The sequence below is a fragment of the Notolepis coatsorum genome, assembly GCF_963971535.1.
Source record: "Notolepis coatsorum genome assembly, chromosome: 7".
Taxonomy (NCBI): Eukaryota; Metazoa; Chordata; class Actinopteri; order Aulopiformes; family Paralepididae; genus Notolepis; species Notolepis coatsorum.
This window is the reverse complement of record NC_140171.1, coordinates 29,886,063-29,906,993: the sequence shown is the minus strand read 5'-3', so window position 1 is coordinate 29,906,993 and position 20,931 is coordinate 29,886,063. Positions and strand designations below refer to the sequence as shown.

The window sequence follows — 20,931 nt, the reverse complement described above, 5'->3', positions numbered from 1 at the left end:
CCACCAAAGTACGAACAAAGTCCAGCACTGTCTCTGTGTAGTCATTAATGTTATCTGTGTTATCGCGGAACACACCCCAGTCTGTACATTCCAGTGCAGCTTGGAGTGCGCCCTCTGATTCGACAGACCATTTCTGCACCTCTCGCGAGACTACCGGCGCGCACTTGAGTTTTTGTTTATACTCCAGAGAAAGAAAGATGGCCGCATGATCAGACTTGCCTAAGCCACTCGCAGAATGAGCCTTGTATCCACACTTGAATTGCGAGTAACAGTGGTCTAAAATGTTACAATATATATATTTACTGTAAATATGTTCTAATGCACACACTGAATGAGAGAGAGAGAGAGAGAGAGAGAGAGAGAGAGAGAGAGAGAGAGAGAGAAATATGTGGAGAGAGGGAGAAATATGTGGAGAGAGGGAGAGAGAGAGAGAGAGAGAGAGAGAGAGAGGGATGGAGAAATATGTGGAGAGAGGGATGGAGAAATATGTGGAGAGAGGGATGGAGAAATATGTGGAGAAAGAGAGAGGGAGAAATATGTGGAGAGAGAGGGAGAAAGAGAGAGAGAGAGACAAAGGGGAAGGGAGAGAGATGAAGAGGGAGAGAGATATAGGATTACAGTGATTAGCTGCTCCATGTTCCAGCTTTGACCTGTCGCATCAAACAGATAACCTATTTTTGTCAAAGAAAATAACTCTACGACAAGATGCATTGCAATGAGAATATACAATGAAAGGCATAATGCTAAACTGTCAAGACACACTCATCTCCCCTATATACACACACACACACACACAGAGAGAGCAGATGGTAGGACAGGGTGGGTGTTTTAGGTCAGTGCTAGGTCAGTCTTTTATTGTGATTAAAGGACCACACCCCCCCCCCCCCCCCTAACAAGTTACATTGGGCGACGGCGATCAAAGGATCAATCCCTCCCTGAACACACTGCCAGACAATGAAAACGAATGAAAATGTATCTAGATAAATGCATGAAAAATGCATGAATTTAGGTATGCATGCTCATCTGCTCTGAAAACATATCGCCGCAACGACTGTGTCCTTGATATTGTGCATTTAGAACATATTTACATATCGGCTTTAGTTTACACAATTACTGGCAAGTTGCATTACCTTGATCACAACGGCGATTCCCAGGCCAGACACCACCACCTTCCGATGCATGATAAACTATAATAAACGGAAGAATAACGTTAGTTAGTTGGCAAACTAACGTATTTTGGACAGTATATACAACACTAATATCTAGGGCTGTCCCCGACTAAGGATTTGGATAGTCGACTTTGATTGGCCAAAATTTGCCGTTAGTCGACAAAAGAAAAAAAAATTATATATATTTTTTAATCATTCCATTTGGGCTGTGGGGGGTGCTTAATGTCTGAAGGAGTCGACTGAAGGCTTCTTGTGCTCTGCAAAAGCATGCAATTGGTCCACTGATGGATACATCTTGATATTTGTCTAGTCTAGTGTGTTCATTAGATGGGTGAAATCCTCTTTTAGTGCCTCTGTGCCTGTTTTCTTAGGCAGTTAGCCTCTGGTATGCGTGCCATTAGCGTTAGCCACGCTTCTAGGCCTCTTTTCTTTTGGAAAGAATGATAAAAAAATTTAAAATTAAAAAATATTAATATTTTTATTTGTATTATTATTTTTTGACTAAGAGGTTGGCAGTCGACTACGGCTCCTTTCGACCGATTAGTCGACTAATCAACGAATAGGGGTCAGCCCTAATATCCAATATAGACGGTAGCTAAAACGTTCAGCATACATCGCTGTACCGCGGCGCGCACACAGGCTAGCGGAACGCATGCACACTCTACAAACATTTACAACACACACACACACACGTGCTAATTTATGATTTATGATTGAATTGATGGGTATCTTTACCTGCACTTGGAACCCAGTCCTCCTCCATGTCCATGTCGGACGGACCGTCGGACTCGTCGGATGTGCCGGGGAAATAATCGGCCTGAACAGCGCGCTTCCTCGTGCTTCGCCGGCGGGGCGACACGCTCCTAGCAGACGTGCTAGGCCCTGCCACTGCTGGCTCGGCACCGGCTCCAGTGTTGGAAGTCGTAGCAGCAACGAAGGGAAGCTTTGTTTGGCGAAACCTATGGTCCGCTACTCTCGTCTTGCATTTCCTCTTCATGATCGAATTGATCAAATGAAGACCTACTCTCTCAACTATAAACGACTATAAAATGACTATAAATAACTACTACTAACTAGTACTACTAATTAGCACAACTGTACTGTACTTCCTAAAGTACTGCGACTACTATTACCTACTACTACAAATAAATACTACAAATACTACAAATAATACTACTACTACTACTACTACTACTACTACTACTACTACTACTACGACTACTACTACTAATAAAATACTATCTTTCAATGCTATATATCTCAATGCTCAATACGGTAATCTCAATAATCTCTCAATAAACTCAAATTTGCAACACCAACACTCTCAGAGTTCACTGCCTGTGCATCTTTAAATACCGGGGTGGCCAAGGTTTGACCTGTAGTATTGACCAATCCTAGCAGAGATCTATTCATTCTGTCCAATGCATCAGGTAGACATCAGCTGTGTTGTTAGACCTCAGCTGTATTACACTTGTGTTACAAATATAGGCAGATACTGCCACCTAGTGGATTCGAGCGGAATCGAGGGGCGCACAGGTCTCTAGTAAGGGAAAATCGAAAAAAAGGAAAAACTACCAAAACCCGACTATACTCGTGATTGGCGCTCAAGCGATGGCGAGTTAACCCGACTATAATTGTGTTTGGCGCTGAATGAGTTAATTACAGTTTAAACAAAGAAATTATGGAGGTATTGTGCAAAGGCAGTGTGCCGGAGGGTTACAAATAGAATCTGAGGTGCGTCGCTGCTGTACAGAATATACAGTAATAAGGAGCGTAATAATGCAAGAGTTATGTACAGAAGTAGAGCTCAGCACTGGGAGACAGTGATGAAGATGAAGCTGTTGTGTTTCTGTGACAACACTCACCCATCTTCTTCTCATAATCCTAGCATGGACAGTGCAGTGTAGAATTCTAAGAGGAGGACGGGTCACAGAAGGCATTCAGACGCTACTTGGGATTGGCGGATCAAGAAAAGAGGGCAGGGCTTGAGAGGTCAATTGAATTTGCCTCTCAGTAGTAACGAGGGCAGGCATGGCCTATGGCGACACTGTCCCATCCTCTTATCGTCATTCCCAGTGTGAGAAAAAATCGTAACGTCGACCACAGCCGCTACTGGAACGTTCTCACAAATGACACTTTCGCCCCACCAGTCGCATCTCAACTCTCTTGAGACAACGGCATGAAAGAGCCTTCTTTCTGTCCATTGAAATTCTATGTGGAAACCAGGCTTCCGACTGTTCCCAAGAGCCCAGAGGTCTGAAAGTAAGCCCTGTCAGCCTGAGTGACTGCACTGTGTCTCTGAATGCACTCGCTCTTATCTTCCTCCAGCAGGGCATAGTGCACCGTAAACACCCTCTCCCTGTCGCCCCTCTGTTAGCCTGCATTTTAGAGGACAATTGGCACGGAATATATGTTCTGTGTGTTCATGATAGCGACAGTTAGATAAGGGTCTACCTGAGAGGGTCATTTATTTTAGTTAACCTTTATTTAAGCAGGTCAGTCCCGTTGAGATTAAAAATCTCTTTTTTTTTTTCTTCCAAGAAAGATCTAGGTCAAGAAGGGTAGCAGCAGTACAGTATATAGTTCCGGTCGCAGCATAAAACAGTCGAGCTGACGATGCAATTCGACAAAAGTGCAGAGGGAAAAATACAATCATATTATCGATGAAAACATTTGCAATTATCAATAGACTCGGATTCCAAAGATTTTTACAGCGGCTTTAAATTCCGTGAGAGCAGCGGGGTCCTGGAGTTTAACTGCAGACTAGTCCAAGCTGAGGGTGCTGAAGACATGAAACTACTCCCAGCTGAGGGTGCTGAAGTCATGAAACTACTCCCAGCTGAGGGTGCTGAAGACATGAAACTACTCCCAGCTGAGGGTGCTGAAGACATGAAACTATTCCAAGCTGAGGGTGCTGAAGACATGAAACTACTCCAAGCTGAGGGTGCTGAAGACATGAAACTACTCCCAGCTGAGGGTGCTGAAGACATGAAACTACTCCAAGCTGAGGGTGCTGAAGACATGAAACTATTCCCAGCTGAGGGTGCTGAAGACATGAAACTACTCCCAGCTGAGGGTGCTGAAGACATGAAACTACTCCAAGCTGAGGGTGCTGAAGACATGAAACTATTCCCAGCTGAGGGTGCTGAAGACATGAAACTACTCCAAGCTGAGGGTGCTGAAGACATGAAACTACTCCAAGCTGAGGGTGCTGAAGACATGAAACTATTCCCAGCTGAGGGTGCTGAAGACATGAAACTACTCCAAGCTGAGGGTGCTGAAGACATAAAACTACTCCAAGCTGAGGGTGCTGAAGACATGAAACTACTCCAAGCTGAGGGTGCTGAAGACATAAAACTACTCCCAGCTGAGGGTGCTGAAGACATGAAACTATTCCAAGCTGAGGGTGCTGAAGACATGAAACTACTCCAAGCTGAGGGTGCTGAAGACATGAAACTACTCCAAGCTGAGGGTGCTGAAGACATGAAACTACTCCAACCTGAGGGTGCTGAAGACATGAAACTACTCCAAGCTGAGGGTGCTGAAGACATAAAACTATTCCAAGCTGAGGGTGCTGAAGACATGAAACTACTCCAAGCTGAGGGTGCTGAAGACATGAAACTACTCCCAGCTGAGGGTGCTGAAGACATGAAACTACTCCCAGCTGAGGGTGCTGAAGACATAAAACTACTCCCAGCTGAGGGTGCTGAAGACATAAAACTATTCCCAGCTGAGGGTGCTGAAGACATAAAACTATTCCCAGCTGAGGGTGCTGAAGACATTAAACTACTCCAAGCTGAGGGTGCTGAAGACATGAAACTACTCCCAGCTGAGGGTGCTGAAGACATGAAACTACTCCCAGCTGAGGGTGCTGAAGACATGAAACTACTCCAAGCTGAGGGTGCTGAAGACATAAAACTACTCCCAGCTGAGGGTGCTGAAGACATGAAACTACTCCAAGCTGAGGGTGCTGAAGACATGAAACTACTCCAAGCTGAGGGTGCTGAAGACATGAAACTACTCCCAGCTGAGGGTGCTGAAGACATGAAACTACTCCAAGCTGAGGGTGCTGAAGACATAAAACTACTCCAAGCTGAGGGTGCTGAAGACATGAAACTACTCCCAGCTGAGGGTGCTGAAGACATGAAACTACTCCCAGCTGAGGGTGCTGAAGACATGAAACTACTCCCAGCTGAGGGTGCTGAAGACATAAAACTACTCCAAGCTGAGGGTGCTGAAGACATAAAACTACTCCCAGCTGAGGGTGCTGAAGACATGAAACTACTCCCAGCTGAGGGTGCTGAAGACATGAAACTACTCCAAGTTGAGGGTGCTGAAGTCATGAAACTACTCCCAGCTTTGATTGATTGATTGATTGATTGATTGATTGAAAACGTTATTAACAGATTGCAGAATGGGTACAATACAGTACAGCTCAATACACACAATTGTTAAGGGGATGCAGACCAGAGAAAGACTTTCGTCTTGTTTACATCAGGGTCCCCCATTTTCAATTCATCAGGACATAATTATATGACATACATGACATACAGATATTCAGTACTGCTACATCTATACATTTATGACATACCAGATTTGCAAATACAGTACTGTTTGTGATACAGAAGGAGTCAAGAAAAGGGAGTATATACATTTGACGTAGAAACTGTACATTGGAGGAGGTTGGGTGGGGTTGGGTGGGGGGGGTTGGGTACATTGGGATATTGTCAACCATACTGGGTAATTTACATTGGAGGTGGTTGGGGGGGGGGGGGGGGGGGAGAAACACTGTATAAACAAGCAAAACTGTACATTGAGGGGGGGGGGGGGGAGACACTGTACAAACAAGCAAAATTGTACATTGGACTATTGACAAAACCATACTAGGTAAATGACTGTACATTGGAGGGGGTTGGGTTAGGACATTTACAGGGGCCAGTTTTGAATTGCAGTCTCCCGTAGGTGTCCCTTGAGAGTGGTTTTGAAAGTGGGTAGTGATCCACATTCCTTTACAGCTTTGGGTAGGGCGTTCCACATTGATGTGGCATAATTGCGAAACGTGTTTAGTCCCTTATTTGAGCCGAATCTGGGTTTAACATGATTTGTGGCGCTCCCTCTGGTGTTGTGATCGTGGTATTCACTGACCTTTGGGAAGTATTTTGACATGTACATGGGTACCTTGGTCGTGTAGTGTATCTTGTAGACCAGGCCCATTGCAAGTTGCTGTACTCTGTCGTCTGAGGGCCTGAGCTGAGGGTGCTGAAGACATAAAACTATTCCAAGCTGAGGGTGCTGAAGACATGAAGGCGTTCTTGCCAGACTCGGCCCGACAGCTTTAGGAACATCATAAACAGTGTCCTGACAGGCGGCTGAGTGGCGCAGTGGGCAAGGCGCTCGCCACTAACGCAGGAGATGCTGGTATCGAGCCCAGCTCTCGGCATTGCTACCGGCTTGGCCGGTCGTCATACTAACACGATAGGGGCGACAGTGGCTCAGGAGGTAGAGCAGTCGTCTCTGGCAATCCGGAGGTTCCCGGTTCGATTCCCGCTCCTCCTGGGCAGCGTGTCGATGTGTCCTTGAGCAAGACACTTAACCCCTAATTGCTCCTGATGAGCAGGTTGGCACCTTGCATGGTCGCCTCCGCCGTCGGTGTGTGAATGGGTAATATATGTAAGTAACAAATTGTAAAGCGCTTTGGATAAAAGCGCTATATAAAAAAAAAAAAAAAAAGCAGCCATTAACACAATTGGCAGTGTTAGAGGGTGGGGAAAGCCGGTGGGTGGGGATTGGACGTTGTGGACAGCGACTCCTACAGGTCGGTTGGGTGACACCTGTACAGCAGAAACAGGAAGTATCGGGGGCAGCGTGACCTTCCCACGCGTTACTCCTCGCCACTGAGAGTTCAAGCTGTCTGGTGAAAAGATGCGACAGGCTGCCTCCTCGTGTATCCTCACTACAGCCGACCAGTGGGAGGCATAGTCTAGCAACGTTCAAGACGGGAGGGAAGAATTGGAATCACGAAATTGGGATGGGAGAAAATAGAAAAATAAGGAGAAAAAGTGGATAAAAAAAAACAGTGTCCTGACTGCGTAACCTATAAGTGCCACATCTTTGTGACATAAAAAATAGATAAATAACAGGAATTAGATTAGATTCATTTGTTGTCATTATACAGCACAAGTAGGCTACAGTACAGCGAAAAGAGGTTTGGCATCCAACCAGACTGCAAATGTAACAGTAAATTTCAATAGTAACATACAATGTACCTGTGATTAAACTGGGTATAAAATAGTAATATTTGTTATATGAATATGTACAGTGTATAAATACAGTATGGTAGTAGTCATCCTGGTCAGCAGCATACTGTAACTAGTAAGAGTAGGTAAGGGATATGTACAGATATAGATATAGTATCTATATATGTAAAAGGATTATGTGCAGGTATGTACAGACGGGTATGGATGGATATATATATATATATATATATATATATATATATATATATATATATATATATATATATATATACAGCATTATAGAATGGTCTTATAGATAAAAACAGGATACCAGTGACTAAGGCGACGTGTTGACAACCCCACCCTCTTTTCTTGATCCTCCAATCACAACTGTTGCTGAAGATATTTGTAGTACAATGTACAGTGATGATTGAGGGCTCTACAGTTTGGTCTCATCAAAGGTCCATGTTACAATACACAGTATCCAACAGCTGATGCATTCCTGTACAACAGATCATCGTAATCAAGACACAAGACTTTGTCTGACATCAAGAGAAAAATAAGATCTGTTCCAACTTTCTTCACCAGATTCAGAGGTTTAAAAGAGAGATCAATCAAAAATCCCAAGTATTTGTAACTGGAGACTGCCTCAATTTGTTGACCTTGAGTGGTAACTATTTGAAAAGATCATACGTTTTCTTCTTTTTTTTTGTATTTTATTTTTTTATTATTTTTTAAACAAACACATAAACAAACATGACAACACACAATAGGATATACAAATACACATATGCTCCAGCTCGTACCCCCCTCTCCCGGACCCCCCATTGGATAATCCAACCATTATAATTTGTTCCTAACCAGACACTACCATTATATGCTGGCTTTTATTCTCTCCACCACTTCTAACCACATTGCCATTTTGGATTCATTGAGACCCAAAATTCTAGCTGTTGATATTTCTTGATAAATCACATCGAGATATGTAAGAATCCAGACCTTACGGCAAATTTTTTCCGGTTGAAACCATCGTGATGCTATCAGCTTTTTAGCCACTGTGATACCGGATAAAACCAATCTCTCTCTAGCTGTGGAGGTACTGCATGCTCAAAGACATCATTCAGCAGTAATACAGAGGGGTGTACAGGTATATCCAGAGTTAAGAGATTTGACAATTGCTGGGTCACTTCTTTCCAAAATATCTTAACTGGTGGGCAGTCCCAGTACATGTGCATAAATGTCCCTTCGTCCCCATTTGTACATAAGGAGCATTTGGAGTCTTGTTTAAGACCCATTTTGTTCAGTCTTATAGGAGTTAAGTATGTCCTGTGAATATAGTTAAGATTGATTTGTTGATGGTCCGGGTTCCTTGATGCAAGGCGTACATTTGCCCAGGCTTCTTGCCAGTCAAAGTCTATCTCCAGGTCTGGTATATCCCTCCTCCAGACTGAGTCTAGATGTAGGGTTTCATACGAGGCCGTTAGTAATTGATGATAAAAATCTGAAACAAAACCTCTCGATGTCTCTCTTTCATAGAAGAATTTGTGGTATCTGTGGTGTACAATTGGTATCCTTAATGGAACACTGTGAGCTTTCAAACATGCCAATAACTGTGCGTAAAAATAATATGAGGACTTGGTGAGATTACATTTTTTGCATATCTCATCAAAACTACAAAAACCCTGTTTGTTGAAAACGTCTCCTAATGTGTGTATGCCTTGCTTTTCCCATCTAGGGAATCTTATAGGTTGTTTTCCAATCAAGAGTGCATTGTTATTGAATAAGGGAGTATGATTATGCCATTTATGTGGGATAGAGTATTTTTTTTGTGTTTCACGCCATATCCGGATTGCATGAGTGATTATGGGGCCAAATTTCCGTTCGCATTGCTTAATTGATAATTTGGTGTACACTATGTCCTTCAGCCTATGTGGAGCTACTATATTTTCTTCTAAATTTCTCCAGGATACTGATGCTTGGGGATCAAACCATGTTGTCAGTGGTCTTAAAGTGTATGCCTTAAAATAGTGGTGGAAATCTGGAAATGCCATACCACCGTCTGCTTTGTTTCTCTGTGCGGTGGATCTTTTTATACGTGGTGGTTTGTTATTCCAAATAAATTTGTATGTGGAGGAGTGTAATTCTTTCCAGTAACCCTTTGGAGGGGGTAACGGTAGCATTGAGCTGAAGAAGTTGATTCTAGGTAGGACGTCCATCTTAATTATTGATATCCGTGCTTGTACTGAGTTTTTAAGTTTTGACCACCTGACAAGGTCGTATTTGATTTTGTTTTGGATTTTTATGTAATTGTGCTTCACCGTTTGGCTTATGGTAGGGAATATTTCAACTCCCAAACATCTAAAGTGTTTTACCATCGGTATCTCTTCTGGGAGGGTTATATTTCTTTTTGCAGGGGCGTTAAGTGGGAGGAAGGCCGACTTCGGCCAATTTATCCTAAATCCCGATAAAACGTTTTCTTCTTCAGTTGATATCTTCAGTTTGCAGATACTCAAAAACTTTATTGAGGGTAGATGCTGGGCATGCGTTCCTCTAGAATGTGTAACCACTGTGTAGTATGCACATCTCTCTTTCTCTTTTGCTCTCTCCCTCTCCATCTTTTACTTGTCCTCCTTTTCTAATCAACACCACCCCCTAAACTACACACACACACCCACACACACCTTTTCCCAATTGACCAATCCCAAGCACCGCCTACCTCGTCAACACCTTGACAACGAGCGGAACACAGAGCCATTCTTTTCTTTGAAAGGTGCCTACTTGGTTTTTCTGCAAGGGGGGGTGTTTAAAATATGTACCTGGACAATGGACACATGCAAAAGCCAGGGAGAGGGTGTTGTTTTTAATCCTTTCTCTAAACCCCAAACGAATTTTCTCAAATGTCAGATTCAGCTATGTGGAAGATCGATCTAGTGTGGGAATACATTAACATTGGATGAAAACAAAAACCGGCTAACGTTATGTCTGTCGTCGGCTATGTGTCGACAATAACACAAACATTAGCATTAGCTACTTAGACTAACGATTTCTAAAACGACTTATGCACGGCAGATCATGTTTGCTATCCCTCTGTAAAACACATGCTCCGCAAAGGCTAGCGGTGGCGTTCCTCCTAATGCTATTGAACTACTTTCTACTAATTACATACCTTACCACTACCCCTTGCTGGTCCGGCTGTTTTATGTAACATCAACGCTAGCTAACTACACAATCACATGCGATACCTCTATGTAACGTCAGCCGGGACCAGCATGCTACCCCTCATGGTAGAAAATACCATGTTGAGAGAGTGAACAGTTTTAAGTACCTCGGAGTCCACATATCCGAGGACTTGACATGGACCACACACATTGACAGTGTTGTGAAGAAGGCATGGCAACGCCTCTACTTCCTCAGACGCCTAATGAAGTTCCAAGTCAGTCAGAAGATCCTTAAGAACTTCTACTCATGCACAATAGAGAGCATCCTGACTGGCAATATCACCTCCTGGTTTGGGAATAGCACCGCACAAGACCGTAGCAGACTACAGAGAGTGGCCCGCTCAGCCGAACGCACAATTGGAGGGGGGCTTCCCACTCTCCAGGGCATTTACAACAAGCGGTGCATGGGCAAGGCTAAGAGAATTATCAAACACTCGAGCCACCCAAACAACTGCCTCTTTGAACTGCTGCGGTCAGGCAAGCGATACCGGAGTCTCATGGCAAGCACAGAGAGACTCAGAAGAAGCTTCTATTCCCAGGCCATCAGGATGCTCAACGAACAATAACACTATGTAACAACCATCAAATGCACCCACAGCACACACATCCACACGCACACACTCACTTTAAACATACAACTCACTGCAGCACCCACTTTAACCACTTTAGTACACCTAAGCACACTTTATATTTATCGGTAAAGAATTTGCACTACAACCCATACCTCATTACACCTTACTGTAAATTGTATTGTACCTAAATTGTACCTCATCCCACTTCTGCTTTGCACTGTATAGTATATTGTATGGTAACTCAGTTACTTCTACTCTACATAGAGCATTGTATGTATATATGTATATACTGAACATTTTTGTCTACGTACTTGACTTCTATTTTATACTTGCTATACTTATTTTATTATCTATCTTTGCCTAGCACAGTCTCTGGAGCGAAACAGAAAGAAGCATTTTGTATAAAAGTATTCTGTACTTCTGTATGACAACTAATAAAGAAACTTGAACTTGAACTTGAACTTGAAATAGCATTAGGAGGTTAACGCTACACCGTTAGCCTTTGCTGGACATCGGTTAAACAGAATGTTATCGTGGAAAGCAGCGGTCGCAAAGGCATTACTGGGGAGTAAGGGAATTAAGGGGCCGCTTGGAATCTGTCAGTTGCCTCCACCCGTTCCATTTCTCTCTGCCACGGGTAGTTTATCTTAACGACTGGACTGTTTGCTCGTCCTTTTTGTCCTAAACAGGTCTGCCCCCCCCCCCCCCCCCCCCCCAGCCACCATGAGGGTGGTACGTGCGTGCATGTGTGTGTGTGCGTGCGTGTGTGTGTATGTGTGTGTGTGTGTGTAAGGGACTGCATAAAGGCTATCCCTGTCACCGGGATTTAAGCTCTTGTGATGCTGAGAGAAATGTATTTGATGTCACAGGTGTGGAATAGGATTTCTGTGAGAAACGCATTGGCTCAAAGATCGCCTGGAAGGTCATACACTACCGGATTAGGGATGGTTTCTTTTTCTTTTTCTCTCTTTTTTTTTGTCCATTACTTGACTGCAAAAAAAAGAAAAGAAAAAAATCTCGTGGAAGGCTAGAATCCTAATCGACATTTCCTTTTAAATCACACGATTAGATTTGCCGTACCGTCACGTCTTCGGTTTTAGATACAACGATTATACCCTCATCCCGGGTCATCCAACCGGTAGAACGTGACACCAGAAGTACCGGGGTTATGGGACTGAACGTATGCAACGTTTCAAAATGTATTCATTATACAGCACAGGCCCTTTAGATAAAAGCGCCCAGCGACCCGGCATTATAGTCGTTCCGAAGTCGCCCTTTGTGAAAACCCATTTGTTGTCGCCTCACTTGTACATTTCCACATATTACCGCGCAGTCTTTATCGTCAGTGATGTGTAGACTTGATGTTCACCGTGTGAAGTCTTTATCGTCAGTGATGTGTAGACTTGATGTTCACCGTGTGAAGTCTTTATCATCAGTGATGTGTAGACTTGATGTTCACCGTGTGAAGTCTTTATCGTCAGTGATGTGTAGACTTGATGTTCACCGTGTGATGTGAAGTTACCCACGGTGTCAGTCAGTGCTCGGCTGCCCGTTAAGGCCGTGCTCATCTTTTATTGAGAGCAAAAGAAGGCGATCTTCGCATCAGGGTTTACTAGGACATGGGTGAGGCGTACGTGTACAGTAATATCATGTGTGTAAACCAAACCGCTGTAAAGCCTGCGTCGTCTGCGCCCGAATTAGCTTCCTCTCAACACATTGATGTTCAAAAGGGGTCAGAGGCATTTTTTTTAAATGTTAACTGTGCCCCTTGATCACCTCTGGAGTCCCGACGAGACTTGTTTTGTGACCTGTGTTGTATTTCACAGGAAGACACTTTCCGTTCCTAGTTCCACTGCTGTGAATATTGATTTACAAACCACTAACCTGCCGCGAGGGAGGGGTGGGAAGCAGCGTTAGTGTCTGCCAGAGAGAAAAGCGTACAGTACATGGAAGATACTGGGCATACAACCAGTGCATCAGTGTGTCACCAGCTAGTTTCAAGTTGTACTGTATATCGGTATGTATATGGTTTCAAGAAAGCATTGTTTCAGTTGAGCATTTTATTATGTACTGTAGGTTGATGTCCGTCCATCCATCTATTAACCTGTACACGATTGAGATGAAGTTACATCACAACAATTATTTGATCACAATCAGTCAGATAATGGCATTATTATTGAACATTACTGACACCACATCTGGATCTGATCCAAATATCAAGCTGTTCTTGTTGTACAACGTTGCCTCTTGAACCACCCAGGTCCTCTGTATTGGATAATCATTTTGCAGAGATTATTTGGAAAACCAATTATTTCCTATGTGAGGGATAACACAATGTGATCCATGTCACAGGGATTTAAGCACATGCTGTGCTGTCTGCGGGCATACGTTTCAATATTAGAGGTCCCTAATAACAAACGGTCTTGAGCGATTCTAAAATGTTATGTTACAGTAGGAAAGGATTTTGTGCCACAATTTTGTGAACAGGGTCACTGGGGTTGAGCAGATGATTGATATTTACTGGCAGCACATTCATTCTGGAATTACATTTCTAAGTGACAAATCTGCCGAGCATTAACATGGTAGATATTATCCACAGACTCTACTGGCAAGCTGGCAAAGGGATCAGAAAATAAATTCTAGTGAATAATTTTTTGGGGGGAAAAGATGTGTTTTTACGGTTACTTTGAAGGTGATAGCTGATATATGAAGGGATAACGTACAAGTTACAGTATAACGTCTTCCTCTATACAAGGTGTCTTATTCTACTGATAGTTTCAATATTTCTCTGAATTTGACCACCTTAACTTGTGTTTAGTATTGTTGAGATTATTATTGTTTGTACAATATCTTGTACATTCATCATGTTTCCATTTGTGTAAAAAGGATGAAAGTAGTACGCATTCTGTGGTCAAAACATAGTCGGTACATAAAACAGTCGTGCCAAATGTTTGTAAAGACTCAATGCACTCATTTTGAACATGTGTTTGATAGCAAATATTTCTCATGCTTTCCATACAAGTTTCTTTGTGTATTGTACTTTGATGAATGACACCCAGCCCAGTGTGTTAACTTTTCTCTGTATGATTGAATCAAATACACTAATATGTGAAGATAGACATTAATGAATGAATGATCATTGAATTTTATAGCGCTTTTCTAGATACCCAAAGTGCTTTACAATGTACAGTAGGGTGGAAATTGCCTCCTTCACTGCTACTGTGTAGCACCAGGCACACATCACACTACACTAATGGCTGAATGTAGTGTGTGTGTGTGTGTGTGTGTGTGTGTGTGTGTGTGTGTGTGTGTGTGTGTGTGTGTGTGTGTGTGTGTGTGTGTGTGTGTGTGTGTGTGTGTGTGTGTGTGTGTGTGTGTGTGTGTGTGTGTGTGTGTGTGTGTGTGTGTGTGTGTGTGTGTGTGTGTGTGTGTGTGCCTCATTAATATTTCATGAATGGGGTCTTTATAAGCTTGTGAAAGGTGTGTAAACCTTTCCTAACTATGACTGTTGCTGCGCTCGTGAATATGGCCACAGAATAACCCCTGTGGAAAGTGCTGTTTTACAAATGTACCTATCTCAAACTCACCCCTTGATCCTCCAATCACAACTGCTAGAGATTGATTGATTGATTGATTGAAAATTGTATTAACAGATTGCAGAATGGGTACAATACAGTACAGCGCAATACACACAATTGTTAACACATTGGATGCCAGCCATTAGACGCGGACCGCTGCAGCTGGGCCAAGCGTTAAAAGATATGACTGCGTGACCTTGTTTGTAGAGCTAAATCTATATTCTATATATTATAGCCATGGATACTATAGTCAGACACAGACACTGTGTTTCTTCCGGTCAAGATGCAAAAAAGAGATAATTTTTCCATGCATACATTCCTGTGTTATACCGTGGTGAATATAAGTATGGTTTTACAGCGGTATGGGGTAATTCCTGAAAGGCTGCGTAATAGCCATAGCAATTGGCGTTTCTTGCTTATACACGCTAGTATTCCTGAATCAAATATATACAGTAGGTATTGTGTTTCATCATGAATGCATGAAAGGGGGAGGGGGGTCGTTTCTGATCATTGATTACCAGTAACGGCATTAGTATTGAACGCTAAAAACGCTGATCAGCTGGATCGGTATGAAAACCTTGCACAATCAAGCCAGAATTCACGTCAGATGATCCTTACCTTTGATCGGGAGTAGGGATGTCCGATATTATCGGCCGACCGATATTATCGGCCGATATCGGCAGTAAAATGTGATATCGGAAAATATCGGTATCGGTTTAAAAACAAAAAAAAACAATAACAATATTTGTTATATATATATCCAGTGAAATTATTAGTTACCTGAAATTATTCCGTTTTTTGGACGGGGAAACCCTGCATATATCGGTATCGGTTGATATCGGTTGATATCGGTATCGGAAATTAAGAGTTGGACAATATCGGAATATCGGTATCGGTAAAAAAGCCAATATCGAGCATCCCTAATCGGGAGTATTCCAAAAATAATATTCCAATTGTTTGGTCGATATCTGCTCCATCCGATGCCCATTTGGCCCATGACATAACCCACCACAGCATATGCATCGGATGTCCCGTAGACGTTTGGATGCGACAAATTGAACCTCTAGCCTTGCCGTCTACTGAAAATCTGCGCCCGGGGACCTTTCAATATAACACCGGGTCTGGAACAGGGTTTACTGCACTCTCGATACCGCCACCTGGGGGAATCTGGCCGGTACTGCACCATCGACGTCGCAGTAGGCATTCTAACGGCAACATACGGGTCCCTGGCATTGATTGAAAAAAGAAAAACAAACCAAAAATGTAATATTACGTGTCTGGCACTCAACCGCTGGCGAGCAAACACGTAATATTACGTGAATGGCACCAAACGTGTTAAGGGGATGCAGACCAAAGACTCTCGTCTTGTTTACATCAGGGTCCCCCATTTTCAATTCATCATAACATTTATGACATACCAGATCTACAAATATACAGTACTATTTAAGCGTACAACGCCTGTCATATAGACCCTGGCGTTGGAAACTCTGATTAATAGACAGAGTTTCTAAAAAGAGAGTATATACATTATATACATTTGAGAGTATATACATTTGAGGGGGAAGAAGCTGTACATTGGAGGAGGTAGGGTAGGTGGGGTGGGGGGTGGTTGCGTAGGTGGTGCGGGGGGGAAACTGTACATTGGAGGGGGTTGGGTATGTGGGGTTGGGTAGGGGGGGAGAACTGTACATTGGAGGGGTTTGGGTTTGGACATTTACAGGGGCCAGTTTCGAATTGCAGCCTCCCGTAGGTGCTCTTTGAAAGCGGTTTTGAAGGTGGGTAGTGGTTCACATTCCTTTACAGCTGTGGGTAGGGCGTTCCACATTGATGTGGCATAATTGCTAAACGTGTTTAGTCCCTTGTTTGAGCCGAATCTGGGTTTAACATGATTTGTGGAGCTCCCTCTGGTGTTATGGTCGTGGTATTCACTGACCTTTGGGAAGTATTTTGACATGTACATGGGTACCTTAGTGGTGTAGTGTATCTTGTAGACCAGGCCCATTGCAAGTTGCTGTACTCTGTCGTCTACTCTAAGCCATCCTAGGTTGTCAAAGTGGGCAGAGGTGAGGTGGGTTTTAGGAGTGAGGTTAAGCAGTAGTCTGACCAGTTTGTTTTGTGATGTTTGTAATCTTGTTTTTAGTGCCTTTGAGGTGCTTTGGTACCATGAGGTGCAAGCATAGTCGTAGTACCCTTGAATGAGTGCTCCTCCTAGATCAATGTCTCAAGCGTCTCCGGGACCTGTAATCAGGTTCAGACTATAGAAGTATGCGTTGTTCATTTTGTCCCTTTTCTCTCCTCTCTCCCTTTCTCCTCCAGTTTGCAACACACCTGGTGAAGATAAACTACCCGCGGGTTTGTATCCTGGACGGAGGGATCAACAAGATGAAGCCCACTGGCCTGCTCACTGTCCCCTCCCCCCAGATCTGACCCGCCCCCCTCTGAGTTGTCCATCAAACTCAACCGAACAAAAGGGAGCAGAGAAAACGATTTGGTGGACATGCACTGTGTTTTTGTACTGATATTAAAATGTAAAAAGGAACAATGAGTGATCAGAGACTGTGTTTACATGCACACCATTAAACCGTTGATATTCGTGTCGGGATATTCAATTATTCTGTTTTTGTGTCGGAGTGTGTAGACATGATTACGATAACCCAAATAAACTCTTATCCTGGCGATGAGAAACCCAGATAATATATATCTGGGTGAAGTTGTGCTTATATCTTACTAAAATGGAAGGAATCTCCGTCTGTCTGTCTGTCTGTCTGTCCTTAAATTGTATCTGGTACAGCTATATAGTATTTACAAACCATTAATAAACAATTATAAATGCTGACTAACTAAAATTAAATGATGTTGTCACACACACAATTCAGTCCCAAATGTACAAACAAAACAAAATGTGTTCACCCCTTGACGTTCTGCTCAATTAGTTACACAACAAAATATGAATAACAGATTGGATAAAAGCATCGGCTAAATCACTAAAATGTTAAATGAATAATGCAGTTACTTGGGTATTTATTTGTATTTGTTTGCGATTAACTGAAAGTACCAAAAGCAAAAGAAAATGCAAGAATTAAATGAAAGTATAAAAATCCAAATAAAAGTGTTGGTTTGGTTGATGTATTTTTTTTTACTATTACTACTATGGAAGCAGCTGCAGACAGTATACGATGATATGTCATAAAGCGCATGACGTACACCTATGTCTTTTCCTTTTAATACTACTGAGGCTATATGATAAGGTGATAATGTCATGTGTGCAGCAACTGAGCCCAAGATAAATTCCCCTACGGGGACAATAAACCATGTACGCGGCGTATCGGGATGTGCGCTCCCCTCCCCAAAGTCGAAGCGTGTGAACTAACAAGTGAGAGTGTACACTGCAGATGGCACAGATGCCTTTACAATAAATCATGTCTACATAAAGCTGGCGGGTGTGCAGATGGGAGAGGGGGAGGGAATACATATTATGGCTTGTCAAGGGAGTGGTGGAATTCAGCAGCATACAGCAGTCTTGATGTACTTTTGATATAATGCATTTTAATTAAATTAAATTAATCAAATTAGTTTACCACAAGTTTAAGAGGAATGAATCTTCCCGCGACGTATTGTATTGGTTTCCCCGATATCAGTTGATCAATTGAAGCGCATCAATTAATCCTTGCATGCACAGAGCCAACGTGTGATTGACAGTGGTATGTGCAATAAAATAAGTATAATTAAATACAACATTTAAATAATAAATTCAAAGCAGGTGAGAAAAATCTATTCACCAATTACAGGCCGGTTTCTCTCCTTTCCCAGTTCTCAAAGATAATGGAAAAATTATTTGCTGCACGATTGGACAGTTGATAATTGATAAACACACATTACTTATAGACAGTCAATATGGATTTAGATCGAATCATTCAACGTCATTGGCACTAATGGACCTAGTAGAAGAACTGATAAGCATAATTGATAATAAGAAGTTCGCAATAGGGGTCTTCATAGATCTGAAGAAGGCGTTTGACACTATAAATCATGATATTCTGCTACTAAAATTGGAAAGGTATGGGATCAGAGGAGTAGGGCTCAAATGGTTAAAGAGTTACTTAGAACAATTAGTTTGCGCAGTTGGGGGAGTACAGGTCCACTCAGTCAAACATAATCTGTGGTGTGCCGCAAGGGTCAATTCTGGGCCCGAAACTATTCATACTGTATAAATGATATAGGTAATGCGTCTAAAATATTGAAAAATGTCATTTTTGCTGACGCTACAAATGTCTTCTGTGAGGGAGAGAACCTCCAAATGCTTTTAAAGATTGTCGCAGCTGAGCTATGTAAATAAATTATCATTAAATATAAAAAAAAAAACGAATTCATGATATTTGGTAAACGTGATATACAAGTAAATACACCGGTTGAACTAATGATTGATAGTATTAAACTATTTGAGAATACATTTCTGGGTGTGATAATAGACCACAAACTCAACTGGAAACCTCATCAAATATGTCAGGACTAAATTGGCACGTAGTGTTGGTGTTTTATGCAAGATAAGACACATTCTAAACCAAAAAACACTGTATACACTGTACTGTACACTCTTCCTACCATATATGAGCTACTGTGCGGAGGTGTGGGGTAATACCTACAAAAGCACTCTACAGCCAATATGCACTATGCAAAAAAAAGCAATAAGAATTATCAACAATGTAGGATATTATGAACACACCAATAACTTATTTATAAAGCTACAAGCATTGAAATGTATGGACCTAGTGGATTTCAAAACTGCCCTCATTGTATACAAAGCCATGCAGATACAAACTAATCCCAGGCACCATTCAAAAATGGTTCAGAGACAGGGAAGGAGAATATAACTTAAGAGGGAGAGGGAATCTTAAACAACCAATGGTACACACCACGCTGAAAAGCATGTGCATATCGGTGTGTGGAGTGGAATAATTGTGGAATAATTTACCTGAATACATCAAACTGAGTAAACATGTGGCACAATTTAAAAAGCAGCTAAAAAGATACACATTAGAGAAATACAGAAATGAGTAATGAGGATAAACAAAGTTACCGGTATGCTATATTGTGTTATGTAGTGCTGTACTATATTCACTGCTGTCAAGTGAATCAAGTTTTTTTTATGTTATATCTAGTCAAATTAATGGAAGAACAAATATAAATGTAAGGGTGTAGGGATCAATAAGCTTAGCTTCCCTCTACTCCTTTTTTGGACATGTCTGCTAACCAAACACATTGCTCTTGACCTTTTGTTTATAATTCCTTTTTCTTTTCTTTTTTATGTTTTTTAATTTGTTGATATGATTGTTTGGTTTGACGGAACAAGATACCGTGATTTTTTTTGGAGGAAATGGAGAATTACATGTTAAAAAATAAACTTTTCATTCATTCATTCATTCATTCATAAGTACACATTTGACAAGCTAAAATAATTGCACATTATATTGACGCACGAGGGTGCAGTAAAGTGGCTGAGCATTGTAGCAGCATTTGAGTCCAATAATGAGCGGATTAACTGTTTATCAGGCGTACTGCCTGTGGGTAGAAACTGTTCTTGAACCGCTTTGTGTTTGTTTGTATGTTGCGGTACCGGCGACCGGATCGCAGGGGGGAGAACAGCTGACGGTTGTGGTCCTGGATGATGATGATGGCTTTGTTCCGACACCTGGACTCATGGATCTCCTCGATGGACGGCAGTGACTGAACACCCAATCTTTTCTGCCGTCCTCACGACCCTCTTGATGGCTTTCTTATCCTGAGTGGTGGTGTTGCCATACCACACGGTGATACAGCTCGTCAGTACGCTCTCGATGGTGCCTCGGTAGATGTTCACAAGCCATTGCGTACTTATGCCACACTTCCCGAGGCACTGCAGGGGGTAGATGTGCTGGTGGGCCTTCTTGAGCATGACCTCCGTGTTGTAGGTCCACCTGCCTCTGCCTCTGATGTCTCCTGAAGTACACGATGAGCTCCTTAGTCTTGCTGGCATTCAGTGCAAGGCTGTTGATTGATTGATTGAAAACTTTAAAAAAAAAATGTATCTTATTTTGTGCATTTTACAGCTTTATTTTGGATAGGACAGGTAGAGAGGAAAGTTGGGAGAAGATATTGGGAGGACATGCAGCTTGCAGAAT

General features: G+C 42.4%; 1 protein-coding gene across 1 annotated transcript in view; it reads left to right on the top strand.

Annotated features, from left to right (window-relative positions):
• Nucleotides 1-17,865, top strand: part of tbck (TBC1 domain containing kinase) — a 188,737-nt gene extending 170,872 nt beyond the window's left edge. Inside the window, 1 exon segment of the mRNA XM_084318848.1 lies at nucleotides 17,090-17,865. Within this exon segment, the coding sequence (XP_084174974.1) occupies nucleotides 17,090-17,200 (111 nt within the window). The 3' untranslated portion in view covers nucleotides 17,201-17,865.
• Nucleotides 17,866-20,931: the final 3,066 nt, after the last annotated feature.